The 15,797-nt window shown below is 32.3% G+C and overlaps 2 protein-coding genes across 18 annotated transcripts in view; one reads left to right on the plus strand and one right to left on the minus strand.

The window, feature by feature from the left end:
• The window catches only part of LOC122631543 (ras GTPase-activating protein raskol), a 105,158-nt gene that overhangs the window by 53,140 nt on the left and 36,221 nt on the right, over positions 1 to 15,797 (plus strand). For 2 of the 15 annotated variants that reach the window (XM_043817343.1, XM_043817345.1), the window contains exon 1: positions 12,598 to 14,062. The exons of 12 other annotated variants lie outside the window; for them this stretch is intronic. In XM_043817343.1, coding sequence (XP_043673278.1) covers positions 12,955 to 14,062 — 1,108 coding nt within the window. In that variant the 5' untranslated portion in view covers positions 12,598 to 12,954. Of the gene's footprint in view, positions 1 to 12,597; positions 14,063 to 15,797 lie in introns of those variants that run through there. One more of the 15 variants, XM_043817342.1, reaches the window with a different exon arrangement.
• On the minus strand, positions 3,915 to 7,231 carry LOC122631548 (myb-like protein D). Of its 3 annotated transcripts, XR_006327732.1 has the most exons (3): positions 7,183 to 7,231; positions 4,243 to 4,435; positions 3,915 to 4,135 (listed from the first exon to the last, which is right to left on the minus strand). XR_006327732.1 is itself a non-coding variant. In XM_043817384.1 (2 exons), the coding sequence occupies exon 2, from the start codon at positions 6,244 to 6,246 to the stop codon at positions 5,113 to 5,115; it is 1,134 nt and encodes a 377-aa protein (XP_043673319.1). In that variant the 5' UTR covers positions 6,247 to 6,425; positions 7,183 to 7,229; the 3' UTR covers positions 4,972 to 5,112. The 3 variants fall into 3 exon arrangements, 2 of the variants coding, with proteins under 2 accessions (XP_043673319.1, XP_043673320.1); XM_043817384.1 differs by lacking the exons at positions 3,915 to 4,135; positions 4,243 to 4,435 and adding an exon at positions 4,972 to 6,425 and having other exon boundaries at positions 7,183 to 7,229; XM_043817385.1 differs by lacking the exons at positions 3,915 to 4,135; positions 4,243 to 4,435; positions 7,183 to 7,231 and adding exons at positions 4,972 to 6,136; positions 6,205 to 6,528.

The following is a 15,797-nucleotide window of genomic DNA, read 5'->3' on the forward strand; positions in this document are numbered from 1 at the left end:
TCTTTCCTTTTCTTTCCTTTTCTTTCCTTTTCTTTTTCAATGCATGCATTTCATTCTAATGACACACATCTTCAAGTTCCAACTCGCACGAACGATTCTTATGACGTGACATTAAATAATAGAAATAATAATAATAATAGTAGTAATAGTAGTAGTAATAATAATAGTAATAACAATAATTTGAAATAATAATAATTTAAAAAATTATAAATGAAAAATGTTCTCTTTTCTTTTTTATATATATGTGTGTGTATATATATATGTATATATTATTTTTGAAGTGAAGCATCTTGAAGTCTCACACAAGCGTTTTTAATGATGCTGCATTAAAATAATAGAAATAATAAGAATAATATTTTGAAGTAAGAAAAGTAATACAAGTAAAGAAAGAATCGCAAACTTTTCAAATGGCCCCCGTCGTATGTATGTATTGGAAATTAAAAGCTTTTAATTCTGTTATTTTTTGTTTTTTATATATTTTTTTTTTAAATATTTTTTTTTAACGCTGATCGAGTCGCCAATGTCGAAGTTTTTAATCAGGCTCGGATTTGATCGAGGAGGATATATTATCGACTTCGTTTGTGCTTTAATATCGATGATGATGGTATTCGTTAATGGGTCGCTTATCGCTCTCAACGTCCTAACTAAGTGAGAGGAATCAATTACACATCGTATTCGCCAATTTGGGTAATCACGTGGGTAGAAAATAATTCGTTTCGAGATCGATTAACTTAACGAAGGAGTTAAGAATCGATGCACGAACGCCTCTTTCTTAACCTTCGCGGAATCGTTTTTATATATGTTTCTTTATTTTATATGCAACACCGATGACTAAGTTCATTAAATATTTTTCTTTATTTATTTCTCTTTTTCCTTTATCTTTTTTTTTTTCTACACGATAGAATTTTTATTAGACCAATCATTTTTGTTCGATCTCTTTCGTAAGAAAGACTACATGTCCTTGTCGATCGTGATAAAATTCGTCAATTTGATTATTTGTTGGTTAACATATTTTACGGAAAGTAATACAGAAATCGTTATTACCGACCGTCTTTTTCTCACGATAGATAACAATAATAAAAAAACAAAAAAGTTTATAGTTTTCTTTATTACCGACACAATTCGATCGGTAAAGTCGAAAGTTTCTGATATGTGGCGCCTCTCTCGGATATAAGCAACTTGAATACTTTACTAATCCAAAGAATATTATGTTTTATCTGAACGAATCGATTAGAAAAAAAAAAAAGGAAAAGAAAAAGAAAAAGAGAAAGAAAAAAAAAACACCGCGGACCCAACTCAAACTCATTTATCGTTGTTGAATCCTAATCGCTAACTATAGTAATAAATCACAATTCCAAACGCAGTAAGAGTATTTTATAAAATTTTTTTTCTATGACAATCACCAAGGAAAACACGTACTTACTTTACCCTTTTGTATTTGCACCTCGCGTGTCGTACCGGAAGAACTATCTCTCTACGTATAAATCATATACATGTATACATAATAAATACTTTTCTGAAGAGGATATGGTATGATCTTAAAGGGTGAAGAGGGATTGGAGAAAAGAGAAAGAAAGAAAAAGAAAGAAAGAAAAAAAAAAATTCTAAAATGTGCTTTTGAAAGATCGCTTGGTTTAAGATGATAAAGATCGTAAGTACGTGGACCGTTCGATACGATACGATACGATACGATAATACATTCGACTCAGGTAGAGAAGGTTGCTATTCGATCTTTCGTTGTGTTCTTTGAGTATGTATATATAAATGATATGTGTATTCGAGCGCGTGTATGGTATGTGTGCATTGGTACGAACCGCCATTAATGGCGGTACACCCCCTACAAGGTGGTAGAGAAGATCATGGTCGTTCGTATAAGGCTTTCCAAGTTGTGTGGATCGTTGACCGTGCAAGTTGATACCGTATTCTTCGTCTTGTATTCTTCGTCTTTCCTTCTTACGCAAGCAAATCAATTTCTACTTCAAATCCATTCTAATCTATTCCCTCTCTTCTGGTCTCTCTCTCTCTCTCTCTCTCTCTCTCTCTCTCTCTCTCTCTCTCTCTCTTTCTCTCTCTCTCTGTCTCTCTGTTTGTATTTTTCTTTCTTTGTCTCTCTTTCTCTTTATCTCTCTCGATACCCATTCTAATACTTCTAACGTTTCTACGTGATCGCGTGACTCATAGAAATTACTTCCAACGTAGTCCGTTAATATATTGCATATGTATGTGTGTGTGTGTATGTGTGTGTGTGTGTGTGTGTGTGTGTGTATACTGCAAAATTAAATCGAATTTTGCTTATCAAAAAATATTCTTTTTATTCTTGTTGTCATCGTAGTTATTGTTATTATTTATTTTATTATTATTGTTCGATTGAATGGAATTTCAGTCGTGAAACGTGATTGAAAATCTTATTGTATTACAAAATAATATTATATTTTTACAAAACATTTGTAATATTGCAATAGCAAAAAGATTAAGATATACTGCAAATGACGAATGTATTCATTCGACGTTTGAAAAAATAGAAAAATATTTTGCGAAACGATTTACTTACATGGATATTAATACATACATAAAATAATATATCGTAAATCAATGGATAGCAAGATAAAAATGTTCTCTTTTTATGTATAAGAGAAGTAAATGAAAGTAGACGTGTTGTAACGCGTTACGTTTTTTTTTATTTACGTTGCGAGTGTGTAATTTTATTACGAAAAGTCAATGCAATTTTTTGTTTTGTTTCTTATGAAAAGTGTTTTGAAAGGTGTGTGTATGTATGTGTTTGATGGGATATTCATCACAATGGGATTGGTGTTTCATCGAGTGACGCACGACTTGTTTCATGGCTTTTCCTTCTCTCTCTCTCTCTCTCTCTTTCTCTATCTTTAGGTTTCCTTTTCTTCTTCTTAAGAAAGGGGCGTGGCTCAGCGTGTGGTTTCACTTGCATTTAGCTACACATTGGGAACTCTTCTCGAGTCGAGCGTCTCCTTTCTCGATTCTCTCTTTCATCTATGTACGTTTTCGTTTACTTTCACGCCAGGGATGTACTATCGAAAACTTTAATGGTTATTAATTTGAAAATATTTTTTTTCCCTTTTTATTTCATCTTTTTTTTCTTCCTTCCTTCCTTCCTTCCTTCCTTCCTTTCTTTCTTTCTTTTAATTTATAATTTTTCGACTGACAAGAATAAATGAGATGGTCAGATAGGAACAAAAAGCGAGTTTTTTTTCTTTTCTTTCTTTTTTTTTTTTATTAATTCAAGAAACGTTATTCTTGGAAATAAACGTCTCGGACATAAATGTAAATGTTAGTTTTAAAAAGGTATCGGAAATTGATTTTGTTAGTTGCCTGGCACGTGCTTTAACGTTCCGTTATTTCCTGTTCCTCAGGAGTCGTCTCGTTCCAATGCGTTCACAAAGATGGCGCTGTTGTTGCCATCGAACGCGTTATGTTCATTTTATCGATCAAGATCGTAAAGGAACGAACGTCTATCCAATTAATTTCGATTATTTTGTTCTATTAAAAAGTAACAGTCGTTTTAAATTCGACGAAGAAGTTTCTCAACGTTTTATTTGTGCGTTGTTATCGTAGAAACGCAATGAAGAAATCTCGTTGACGAACAATGGCGGGAAATTTTGAAATCGCTTTTTGTAGAAATAACTCTATCGACGTTATGTCGATATTAATAATTTGGATTAATAGAAAGTATTTTTTTTTCTCTTCTATTGGAACGTAATTTTAATATTGTTACATATCAACGAACGTATTATTTATTTTTTTATTCGTTTTTTATTTTTTTATTTTCTTTTTTTTATATTTTTATTATACGAAAGCTCTGTGTAGTAGCTTTTTATTATTATTATTATTATTATTATTATTATTATTATTATTATTATTATTATAATTATTATTGCTGTTGTTATTGTTTAGTACGTCAGCTTATTTTTATCATCGTCAATTTTCTTCGCCTCAAGATTGTTAGTTTTCCATTTGTTTATTTCATTTAACCAATCTTCTTCGGAACCACAAAACGTCGATGGCATCATTCGGTCCAACTTGTCGTAATAAGTGGTCCACTTGTCGATGAAGTAAGTCCCTAGATCGCATTTTGGTAAGGGCAACTCTTGACATGGTTCCTCTTGAGATTTAATTTTTTATGGAAAAAAAAAAAATTATTTTTTTAGCTTATTAATCTATTAGATTAAATTATATAATATTAGATGTAATATATATACATATACGTACTTCCACAGAGACTACGAGGACAATCATGTTGAAGACCATTTCGATGGTAACAATCGCAGTCGACGAGTACTTTACCCGCAAAGAGTTCTCTTGATTTTATTCGTTTTAAATTACGTTTCTTTTTATTCGTCAATAAATTCTTTGGCAATTTCTTTGGTGATTTCTTTGGTGATTTCTCTTGAACAGTTTTATTCTGTAAAAATTATAATAAGTATGATCGTTATTTTAACGATGATATTTTATCTTAACATTTTAACACACACACACACACACACACACACACACACACACACACACACATGTATACACATGGATAATGGAAAATAATTGATATCCTTATTGTACGATTATACGCCATAACGTCTTAATAACGTATACATGAGTAATGGAATATTATTATCCTTATTCTATGATAATATACATTATAACGTATACATGAATAATGCAAAATTATTATCCTTATTGTGGTATGATTTTATATCATAATCCTTTTAACGCATACATGCATACATACATACATACATACATACATACATACATACATACATACATACATACATACATACATACATACATATATATATATATATATATATATATATATATATATATATACATACATATACATATATATACAAATGATGTAATATCATGATCCTTATTATAATACGAAATTTGCATGCATTAACGTTTTAACATTGAAACGAAAATATTATAATTTTAGTTCGAGTTTATAATAGTGCAATTGAATTTTATTTAATATAAATAAATATGGACGTTCTAGTATAATCGTTAATTAAATATACATATATGAATGAAAACTTATTCGATCAAATTTAATCTAATATCACTCGTTTAGTTCGAATCATTTTATCCCAATTCTAGACATTGTTCCATCCTATTCCTATAACATTGTTCCATCCTATTCTTATAACATTGTTCTCTAATTTTACACTTGATATTACGTGGCAAAGGTAAATAACATTCATCCTGAAGACCGTTCCTTTTCGATCGACATGCTCGATATTTTTCTAATTGATTCGCTGAAACGAAATCTTTATAACAGTCAAAGGAATCTTGCGAACAGCATGGTAATGGAGATAATTCTTCTTTAGAACATTTTTTACGAAAAGATGGACATTCCACGATTGTTGAACTAATATCGATATCTCTTCTACATTCGTCGTTTTTCGAAGTGCAATCTCTCGGTTTATCCATCGATTTAGAACATCTCATCGAACAAATATAATTTTCTTGTTTGTTCGTCGATCGATCGGCCGGACATGGACGATAAAATGATCGTGATTTCGTCGAATCCAAACCGTTCCTACGCGAACAACATTCTAATGGAAATTTTTCAATTGTATCGTTTACCGTACAGTTAGTAGACTCGGAAAATGGCGGTATAGGTCGACATATTAAAACTTCTCCGGGTTGTAAAATATTTTCTAAGGTTTCCGTTTGTTCTTTGATAATATTCGGACATATTACTACTTCTTCTTCTTCTTCTTCTTCTTCTTCTTCTTCTTCTTCCTCTTCTCTGCATCTTTCTCTTTCTTCTATTTCTAGTTGTTCTTCTTCATCATCTTTTTCCTCTTCGGCTGGTATACATATGAGTTTAATTCGATTAGATCGGGAACATGGTCTTTGATTATTTTTTTGATTATTAGAAACATTTCGAATTTTGTCAACAATTGATTCAGCACAACAATGTATCTTCGAAACGGGACTCCCGTTATTACAATTTCTATTATTATTTTTATTATTATTGTTGTTGTTGTTATTATTATTATTTTTATTACAAATCTTTCCTGATTCTACGGTGCACGTTTTAAACAAACGAACGTTGTTATTGTTTCGTTTGCAAGTTTCTTCGATCGGGCAGGATGTTACTCTAAAGACAACGTTAGAAATTAATTGAATCGATGAAATATATGTATGTATTTGAGCATTATAAATTACCTGGAACATGGTCCAGTTGACATTTGTTTGGCTTCGACACATAGACCCATCTTCTGATTGTTTACGTTCGAATCTGGTCCTGGCACTTGGAGAATCTGAGCTACTGGTCGATTAAAGTCGTCTAAACGACACTCCAGGATCGTACATCCCGAGGGATAATTTCGACAGGTGGTCAACGTGGCCAAGGGTAAAACAGTAGTATGGTTTTCTTGGCCATGGGCCTGTCGGAATCAAATTACATACGTAGATCTTTTTTTTTCCTTGCTCTCTCCGTTTTCTCATCCTTTTTCCCCTTGTGGAGTCAATTTCTTACGAGACTTTTGAGGTCATATATTTTTTTTTCTCTCTCTCTTTTTTTTTTCATATACATATAATTTTGTTTTTTTGTTTTATTATACGCAAGCGACTCTTCTGGGCCAACGAGTTGTCTCGATAATATAATTTTGTCGGATTACTTTGGTTTGTTTTTTATTTATTTTTTTTATTGTTTAATTATTATATATATATATATATATAAGTGATTGAGTCGATAAATTGTTTCGATAATATAATTTGTATCAGACTATTTTTGACTTTCTTTTTTATTTATTTATTTATTTTTTTTTTATGACTTAAAAAAAGATAGTCGATAGAAAGTGCGAATACAAAACGAGTCAACAGCTGCAAGAAAAAAAAAAAGAGGAGAAAAAAAAGAAAAGATGGACTCGTGTAGGAATTACATGGACGTAGGACGATTAGTCGAGAAAGAAAGGAGAGGGAGAGAGAAAGAGAGAAAGAGAGAGAGAGAATAAAAGGCAAATACAATGAATGAACGAGGCTGTTGACTCGTTTATTGCCGCGTTTGTCTCATTCCGCTCTCGTTGAATTGAATTTTTCTTCTTCGTCGACCATTTCCGTTGTATATTTAAGAAATATTATTTCCATTATCCACGAAATAGTTGAAAGTAGAGACGCAAAACTAATATAAATTTGTCTTACCGAATAATTTGAATTCTTCTTTTCGTTTCGATCGAGTTGAATGCAAATTCCCGGTACGTTGTTATTTTTGAAATTTTTTCTAAAACAATAAATATATTTTTATTTGCCATTCGAATTCCCCATGTTATTTTAAATACTTAATTCGTTATATCCTTTCGTATTTATATTCGTGATTTAATATAATATCTATATTCTATTCAGTTCGATATTTCTTTTCGAAAGCAAATTTTTCCTACTCGATTAGTAGTTCTTTTCTTCTTTTCTTTTTTTTTTTAAATTTCTTAAAATCAATTTCCTAAGAATTAGACTTTCTTAGGATCAACTATTTTTAACATTTTCCTATTTCTACAAGACGAACAGAAGAAAATTCATAAAGTGGTCCAAAAATTCCCGAATGATTAAAACCCCTTTCTTTTATTTTTAGTTTCAACTTCATCGTTAAAAAATTTCCTAGCTTCGTAGTATTATGATTTGAAAGGTAGAGAAAAAATTAGCCTGAAATTATTTAGTAAACTTTTTTCCTGCGATGTTGCAGTGTGAGATATAATACCTAACGATCGAATGAACGTAAGTCGAGTTATGACCGTAAATAACAAAAAAAAAAAAAAAAAAAAAAAAAAAAAAAAAAAAAAAAAAAAATACATAAATTATTTGCACAAAGAGAATACTTTAAAAAGGAGAGAAAAAAGAGAGATAGAGGATTGGTAGGAAGGAGAAGAAAATGAGGAAGAGAGAAATAGAAGTAGGAGTAGGAGTAGGAGTAGGAGTAGGAGGAGAAGCAGCTAAGTAAGTAACTACAAACGATAACAATAACTTTTTTTCGTGACTCTAGTCACAACTTTAGAGTACAACTCTAAATGGTATTGCCATTGTTCGAGGTCACGAATTTTGCATTTGCTTTCGTTAAGCCGCTTGGTCGGCACACGTTCATCCGGTGGTCATCGATTCAAATACGAAATAAGCATGCCGACCAATGTCCTGTTAGAGTATGCAAATTAATTCACTTCCCCTACCCTACCTCCCACCCTTTCAACCCCCTCCCCCTTTTTTTTTATCGTTTCTTTTGACAGTTACTTTCTCGACAGCTGCTTCGTCCTCCGGCCATCACTCGGATGCGTATATTTTTTTTTTTTTTTATCGTTCATGCTCTTTCTCTTATCTGAATGATTTTGTTTCTTCTTTTCTTTCAATCACTTTTATTCCTTTTATCATTAATTTTTTGTCGTTTTATATCTCAAAGAAATTATTGTTATTATTCTTTTTTCTATTTTTTTTTCTTTCTTTCTTTCTTTTTTTTTTTTTTTTTTTTATTTACTTACACAGCCACGATATTACATATTTTATCCTGTTCGTTACTCTCGAGAATTTTCGTCATGACGGTTCAGTATTTCGTAATTTGCGGGGAAAAGGAATCAAATCAAGTCAAGGTCAAACGCGAGGAATTTTTGAAAGGGAAGCTGACACATGGAAACACGGAATTCTTTTTCGAATATCGCGAGAATGAATCATATAACGACGAGAAATTTTGAAGAAATAAGTCCAACTGACAAATATCCGAACTCGTTGAATATAGCCGTCAATGAGATCTTATCGATTTTTCTCGAATGAACGATATATATATATATAAATATAGGGTGAGTCAAAAGTTCTTAGATAATTTTAATTTTAATTATTTTAATTGAATTGATTACTTTTTCGAGACTATTAAGACTGATTTATTTTTACGGATTGTAAAACCATCGAATTTTTAATCCACATCGTGTATTATATACAGACAATTAATTAATTGTAAATTGATGATAGAGTGAAAATCTGCGAATATCAAAATCTTTTTTGAGAATAGAATATCCAAATTAGAATATCGTGAGAATACATTTCTTCATATATTTCTTTATTTTTCTATCTTATTCATTTTCAGTTTGAACTCTTACAATATTTAATAGCATCGTTCCATAATAACAAATAAAATATACTAACGAACACTGAATATTCACTAACTATTATACGTAATGGAAAATCTCAATGAAGCGTTGATTCTATTTGATATAGATTCATATCTACATACGCATATTTAAACACACACACATTTATATATATATATATATATATATATATATATATATATATCTCTTCCATTTGCCCCCCAGCTACGTCATTTTGAGAAACATCGTTAAACTTAGTAATTAACGTTTAGGTCATCTTTATTTAGAGTCTTCCCGCAGCGTCTGCAGAAAACGAGTGTCGGATTTACGGGACGAGATTAAGGAACGCGAAGATGAAGCGATATTAACGTAGGGGGAAAGAAAAAGAAGGAGAATCGAGAAAGAGAGAGAAAGAGTGAGAAGGGATGAGCATTAAGGGAATGACGCGTGGGAAGAAAAGCTTTGGAGGCTGTAGTCTCTCGTGTGGGCGAGGGATGTTGCATCTTTCTCTCTCTCTCTCTCTCTCTCTCTCTCTTCTTTTCTTTCTTTTTCTCTTTCAGTCAGTCTGCACTTGAGACACTCGATGAGAGAAAGAGAGAGAGAGACGTTTAAAAAATGAATGAAAAAAAGATGAAAAAAAATGAAAGAAGAAAAAAAAAATAAAGAACGCTCGCTCTTATCGGCAATATGTGAGATGGGTTGGAGGAAAAGGGTGAATAAGTAAGAAGGGTGAAATATCGAAGAATCGATTCGATCCAAGTCGATATTATCGAGTGTAGGTAGATGTTCGTTAAGTACCGATTCTTTTTAGCTTTTAATAACTAACTCTTGTCGACTTTTACGATTAACTTGATTTCTGATTGAAATTTTGATTTAAAATATATATATATATATATATATATATATATAATACATGTTGGTGTAGTATCGGTCAATTAAGCTTGACGTTTTTTTTTTTTATATTTATCTCAATTTTTTTTATATTATTGTTGTGTGTACATATATACGTGTTATGTATGTACGTTAAATAGTTGTTTAAGTGCGATGAATAATTTTTTTTTTTTTTTAATTAACTTTTTTTGATTGACTTTTAATTATCTTTTTCATTAACTCGTTGCGTGTGACAAGTTGTTTTTCGTCGGACAAATAAACGTGACAAATAATTCTGTTAATGTTTTTGAGTTAAAAAAAAAAATTAAGTACTAAATTTGGACAAGTCAGGAATGCATGTGAAAAAATAAAATGAAATAAGACAGGAACTGAGAGGGATGGGGAAGATCGTAATTCGATCCTAGGATTTTCTGAAGTGTTGTAAGCTCGAACGTCGTTCTAATGATCGACGTTTTTTTTTTCTTTTTTTTTTTTTTTCAAATACTTTTGTCACGGTTTCTTCTTTTCGTTTCTTTTCCTTTTTCTTTTTTCTTTCGTTAGACGACAGCCACTTTTCGTTCCACGCACGATTCATCGTTGTGTCCCTGGTCTAACATAAAAGAAAAAAAGTGTTTCGTCTTACGCATTTGCGACGAATGTGGGGTCTGGCGCCAGCAAGGAGGATATGATTCTTTTTCCTTTTTCTCTGCTTCGTTTCTTTAATCTTGTTAAATTTAGAATTGACCTTAAAAAGTTCGTTGAATGTAAACTTCGAACGTTCAATCAGTTTTTGTATTGAAATTATCAAATTAGTAGATTAGTATATCCGAGTGGACCAATGGAGATTAAAAATATTGTTACAATATTTTTTATCGAAGATTACGCTGAACGTTATCCATATTTACAAGTTTGTAAATAAATAAGGATGAAAATTAAAAAAAAAAAAAAAAAAAAAAAAAGAAAAAATGTCGCACAAGATTAATTATGTATGTAGGTACTTGTCGTATGAATTTACAATTCGATATTAAATGCAACGCGTAATCCATGACGTAACCCTCTCGAATGATCACTCTTCTTCTCTCCTCTTTCCTCCTCATCGCCCATTAACCCATATCGCTTTTAATACTACTAAAAAAGAATATCATTATTATTACTCTGTTCGACCATATGATAGTCAATACGAATATTAACTCGTCAATGTGATAAAATTGTGATAAACAACGTGAGGTTTTTTTTTTTTTAAATTTCTCGAGTTTATTCATATCATTATTCATAATGATTGGCTATTAATATATATGTAAATGAGTGGTTTAGTTTGAGTCTATATTTTTTTTTTTAATTATATTTCGAGATAGAATCGATTGGGAAATATTGATAAATGCTAATATGTTTGTTTTATCTCTTTAGAACTTTAAATGTATGTATGTATGTATGTATGTATGTATATGTGTATGTATGTATGTAATTTTTTTTTGGAATTATTTTTATAAGAATTATCTGCAAAAAAAAGAGATGATATTTTTGTGAATCATAATGAGAGAATTTAATTGTACGTTTCAAAAAAATATGAAAATATCAAATCGAATTGTTATTATAAATATCATTTATTTATTTTTATTTTTTCTTCATTTCAGTATCGTTATATATATATATATATTTTATTAATATTAATTAATATAACGATATTGCCCTTTTTCAAAATATTCTATAAACAAGATATTATTTTTTAAATTGATATTAAGTATCCCGCTAATAAATCATTAAAAAGTACAACGTTCGCGATTGGTCCATCGAACATATATGGAACTTGAGCAAAGCGTAGTGTATGCCGTAGTGGCGCATGGACGATCACGTGACTCCGACAATTCCGAAGCTTCCGAGAACGGCCGGGCGCGGCGCTCGCGTTTTGCTAGAAAGAAAACTCAACGCGTTGAACAGATAGTTGGGAGCGCTTCAACAGTGCGGATGTCTTTTTCTCGCGTTCTTTTATCAAATTTTTTCCTTTATAACTCGAACGTATTAACCAAGTTTCTTCTGTTTGTGTGTATGTGTATGTGTATACGAGTGCGTGCGTGCATACGTAAGAATATTTAAGCGTGTGTGTGTCAATTTTTTTTTTTTTCTTTTTATACTCGACCAACATTTATTTTCTTTTTTCGTTTTTAAAATATCGAAAGTGTCGACACAGATGTATCGTTTACTCGGCATATTTGTTCGTACGATGAGATAACGACGTATATCAAAAAAAAAAAAAAAAAAAAAAAAAAAAAAAAAAAAAGAAAAAATTATTTATTTATTTACAAAATCACATTGACTGGTACATCCTCACACGCACGTTTATTTGCAATCCAAGTTACTCATCGTGGGAAATTTCATTCTTTCTCTTTTTTTTCTTTTCTTCTTTCATTTTTTAATGTCGTACATTGATATAAAACAAAAAGTGAAAAGAAAGAAAAAAGTCGATGATTCATGTGAAATAACGAGGAAAGAAATGAATTTCGATTGAATTTCGCTTAATCGAAGAATTTTATTGAATACATCGTGGCTCTTTGAAGAAGGCAAGAAGATAGAAGAAGCGAAAGAAGAAGAAGAAAAAGAAAAAGAAAAAGAAGAAAAAGAAGAAGAAGAAGAAGGAAAAGGAAGAAGCTTTCGTCGATAGCTCTTTTTATCCTCTATCTCTATCTCTCTCTTTATCTCTCTCCGTCTCTCTCTCTCTCTCTCTTTCACTTTCTAAATCGTTATGTCCTCGTGCAACACATGTTTCTCGTCTGGCTCCCAGACCCGAAAGATCATTCAAAGTCGGTCGAACGTGTTCAGGAATAAATCTTTAGATGGAGCTCGTCGTATAGGATTATAATTTCCTGTTTTAAAAGAGCAATGTGTCCTGACGAAAGGGACGGGTCATTCGTTTTCATAAGACATATTATTATCATCGACCCGAAAAGAAATTAATTGGAAATGTGATCGTGAAATAGCAACCATGTTGAACATGGATAACAATACCGAGGAATCGCCGAAAAGGCGATCCACGTTTTACGTGTCTTTGGACGGTGGAGAAGCAAGACAGCCGACAAAGATATCTAAAGCTTGTAACAATTTAATAAAATCGCAGGATGTAGAAAAGAAGGATATTACGAAGAAATCGACGTCCTTATCTTCGTCTTCGTCGTCATCGTCGTCGTCATCATCGTCGTCTTCGTCGTTCGTTTGCAATACATTTCCAATTGGTAATACAAAAATAGGAACGTCTTCGATCGGTGCTTCGTCGATATCGCCAAAGGTGATACTTACTAGGACACTGAGTAATAACGAGTCTATAACGAGTAGTAGGAAACACGAGGATTCTTTACCTGAGAGTCACAAAGGAAAGGTACAATCATTGACCAGGATATTCGAAAGCGGTAAGGGATCTTCTAACGAACGATCTAACAACAGGGTCATTGGGAACGAGGATAGAAAGAAAGTTGAGAGGACGAGATCGTTCAAGACTATCGAGAGGTTTCAAAATCGTTTCACCGGTAGGAAGGATTCGGCGAGGAAGGAGAATCGTTTGAACAACACGATTGCTTGTTTCGAACTAGAGGAGGATGATGGTAAACGTAAGAAAAAGAATAAGAACGAGGAGAGTAATGAGAGCGTTGCCGATGAAAATAATAGAATGATCAGCGTGGTCAACAATGTGGTCAACGTGAAATGTTGCAATAATGGTGGTAGCGATGGTACCACTGTTGGTATCGGTTCTAATTCTGCTACTAATGGTAACATTAGTAAACTGGAGGAAAAGAAACAACAATCCAGCGGTAACACAACATTGACGAATCTTTTGATTAGAAGGACTCACAGCACGAAATTAGCTAGAAGTGGTAGTTCCTTGCTTCGTTCCGCTAACAGACACGCTTCCGTCGATAGTTCCTCGATCGTCGCAGTGGCTGCTGCTGCGTCGGTCGCTGCAGAGAAACGTCCCGTAGCCGAGAGAGCTAAGGATCGTGACCGTGAGGTCACGGCCGATCCTTCTGCGGACAACTCTGACTGCATCGAGTCCTCCCTATTCGAAGATGTACCGGACATCGACGGGGGAATGCATTCTGGTAACATGGATTATGCTTTTTTTTCTTTTTTTTCTTTCTTTCTTTTTTTTTTTTTGTTTACGTTTTCTTTTCTTTTTTATCTATTTTTTTTCGCGTCATTTTCGGTATCTTCAGGATCATTAGATTTTTTGCAGATTTTTTAAAGTAAGGTTTATAAAGGAAATAAGTATGATCTGTATCTATTATTCAGATCTGTATGCTCTTTTTTTTTTTACTTTCATAGATTTATCATGCGCCAAAGATAGCAGTTTAAATGGTTGAAATATTATTTGTTATTTATAATAATTTCGTAGGATTATCTAATATCGAATCTTATTTGAAATTATAAGGATATTAATATTATTTCTCATGTGTATATACGTACATACATACGCATGTATAATTTCCAATCGATTCGTTGCACAGATATCGAAGATGACATTGGCTAATGTAAGAAAGAAAAGATCGATACAAAAGAAAAGAAAAATACAAAGAATCGACGTACATACGTACATATCTATCGAGTAAGATTACTCGTGAGACTTATTTAAATTTGTGATTTAATGCGAAGAATAGATACTAGAACGGTGATACTACAAGTCGTTATTATTCTCTCGTTCATGCTGATCCCATGAGATCTTGTCTTTGGATGATGGACGGATCGTTGGAAACACAGATGGATTCGATGGAGCATAGTTAATTTTTATTTGATAGAATCGAGTTGGATAGTTGCCTCGAAGCTATTGGACGAGACTTTTCTTCTCTCTCTCTCTCTCTCTCTCTCTCTCTTTTCTGATTCTTTTACGAAGCGCAGAACAGGGCACATATAATCGTAATTACAAAGTGCGAAATTATAGAGTCCGCATTATGGCCTGAAGGACCGACGAACTTTCTTAAGGGAGGGCTCGCTTATGTGTCGAGGAGAGGTATAAACTCACTCGAGACTGTCTTGTCTTGTCTTGTCTTGTCTTCTTCTTGTTCTTCTTTTTCTTCTTTTTATTTCACGTGTATATACAAAAAAAAAAAGAAAAGAGAGAGAAAACGGAAAAAAAAACGGAAGCAAAGAAGAAGTCGAAGAAGAAGAAAAAATCACGGAGAAAAAGAAGAAAGAAAGAAAGTCGAAGAAGAAGACAAAATCATGGAGAAAAAGGAAAAAGGACAAGAGAAAATAAAAAATTAACGTTACCGTGAAATTATGTTTATCGCACGAAAATAACGTTTTTCGGTGAACGATACGAGCGTAAAACACGTCATAGCGAATACTTTTCTTCCCTTATTATCGTCTCTCCCTATAATTCTCTATCAAATTTATATTCCAAACTCTACGAGAATGAAAAAGACGGAAAGAGAGAGAGAGAGAGAGAGAGAGAGAGAGAGAGAGAGAGAGAGAGAGAGTTTCGGAGATATTCTTACGAGAGACTCGAAATACATATTCCACCGTGGAACTTTATTAAAACCGCACGAAAAACGATAGCCTGCGGTCTCGTAGCCTCTTCTGAACTTTAATGCATCGCGGATATATTGCGAGGAAGAGAAAAAAAATTTCAAAACGAAACAAAAAAAAAAAAAAGAAAATACGTACAAGAAAATTCGTCAGGGCTCGTTCGAATCCTTCTCCTTCTCATACTTTCTCTTTCCTTTTTTCATTCTTTTTTTTTTGTATTTTGTTTCATTCTTCATCTCTTTCTTTTTCTCTCTCCCTCTCTCTCTCTCTCTCGTTCTTTTTTTTTTGATTTCTTTTTGTACGACTCGAAGA

This window comes from Vespula pensylvanica, chromosome 9 (assembly GCF_014466175.1).
Source record: "Vespula pensylvanica isolate Volc-1 chromosome 9, ASM1446617v1, whole genome shotgun sequence".
NCBI classification, from domain to species: domain Eukaryota; kingdom Metazoa; phylum Arthropoda; class Insecta; order Hymenoptera; family Vespidae; genus Vespula; species Vespula pensylvanica.

Coding starts and splice junctions, on each gene's coding strand:
- LOC122631548 (XM_043817384.1), bottom strand. CDS start 6,246: ATGTGTCGAAGCCAAACAAATGTCAACTGGACCATGTTCCAGGTAATT.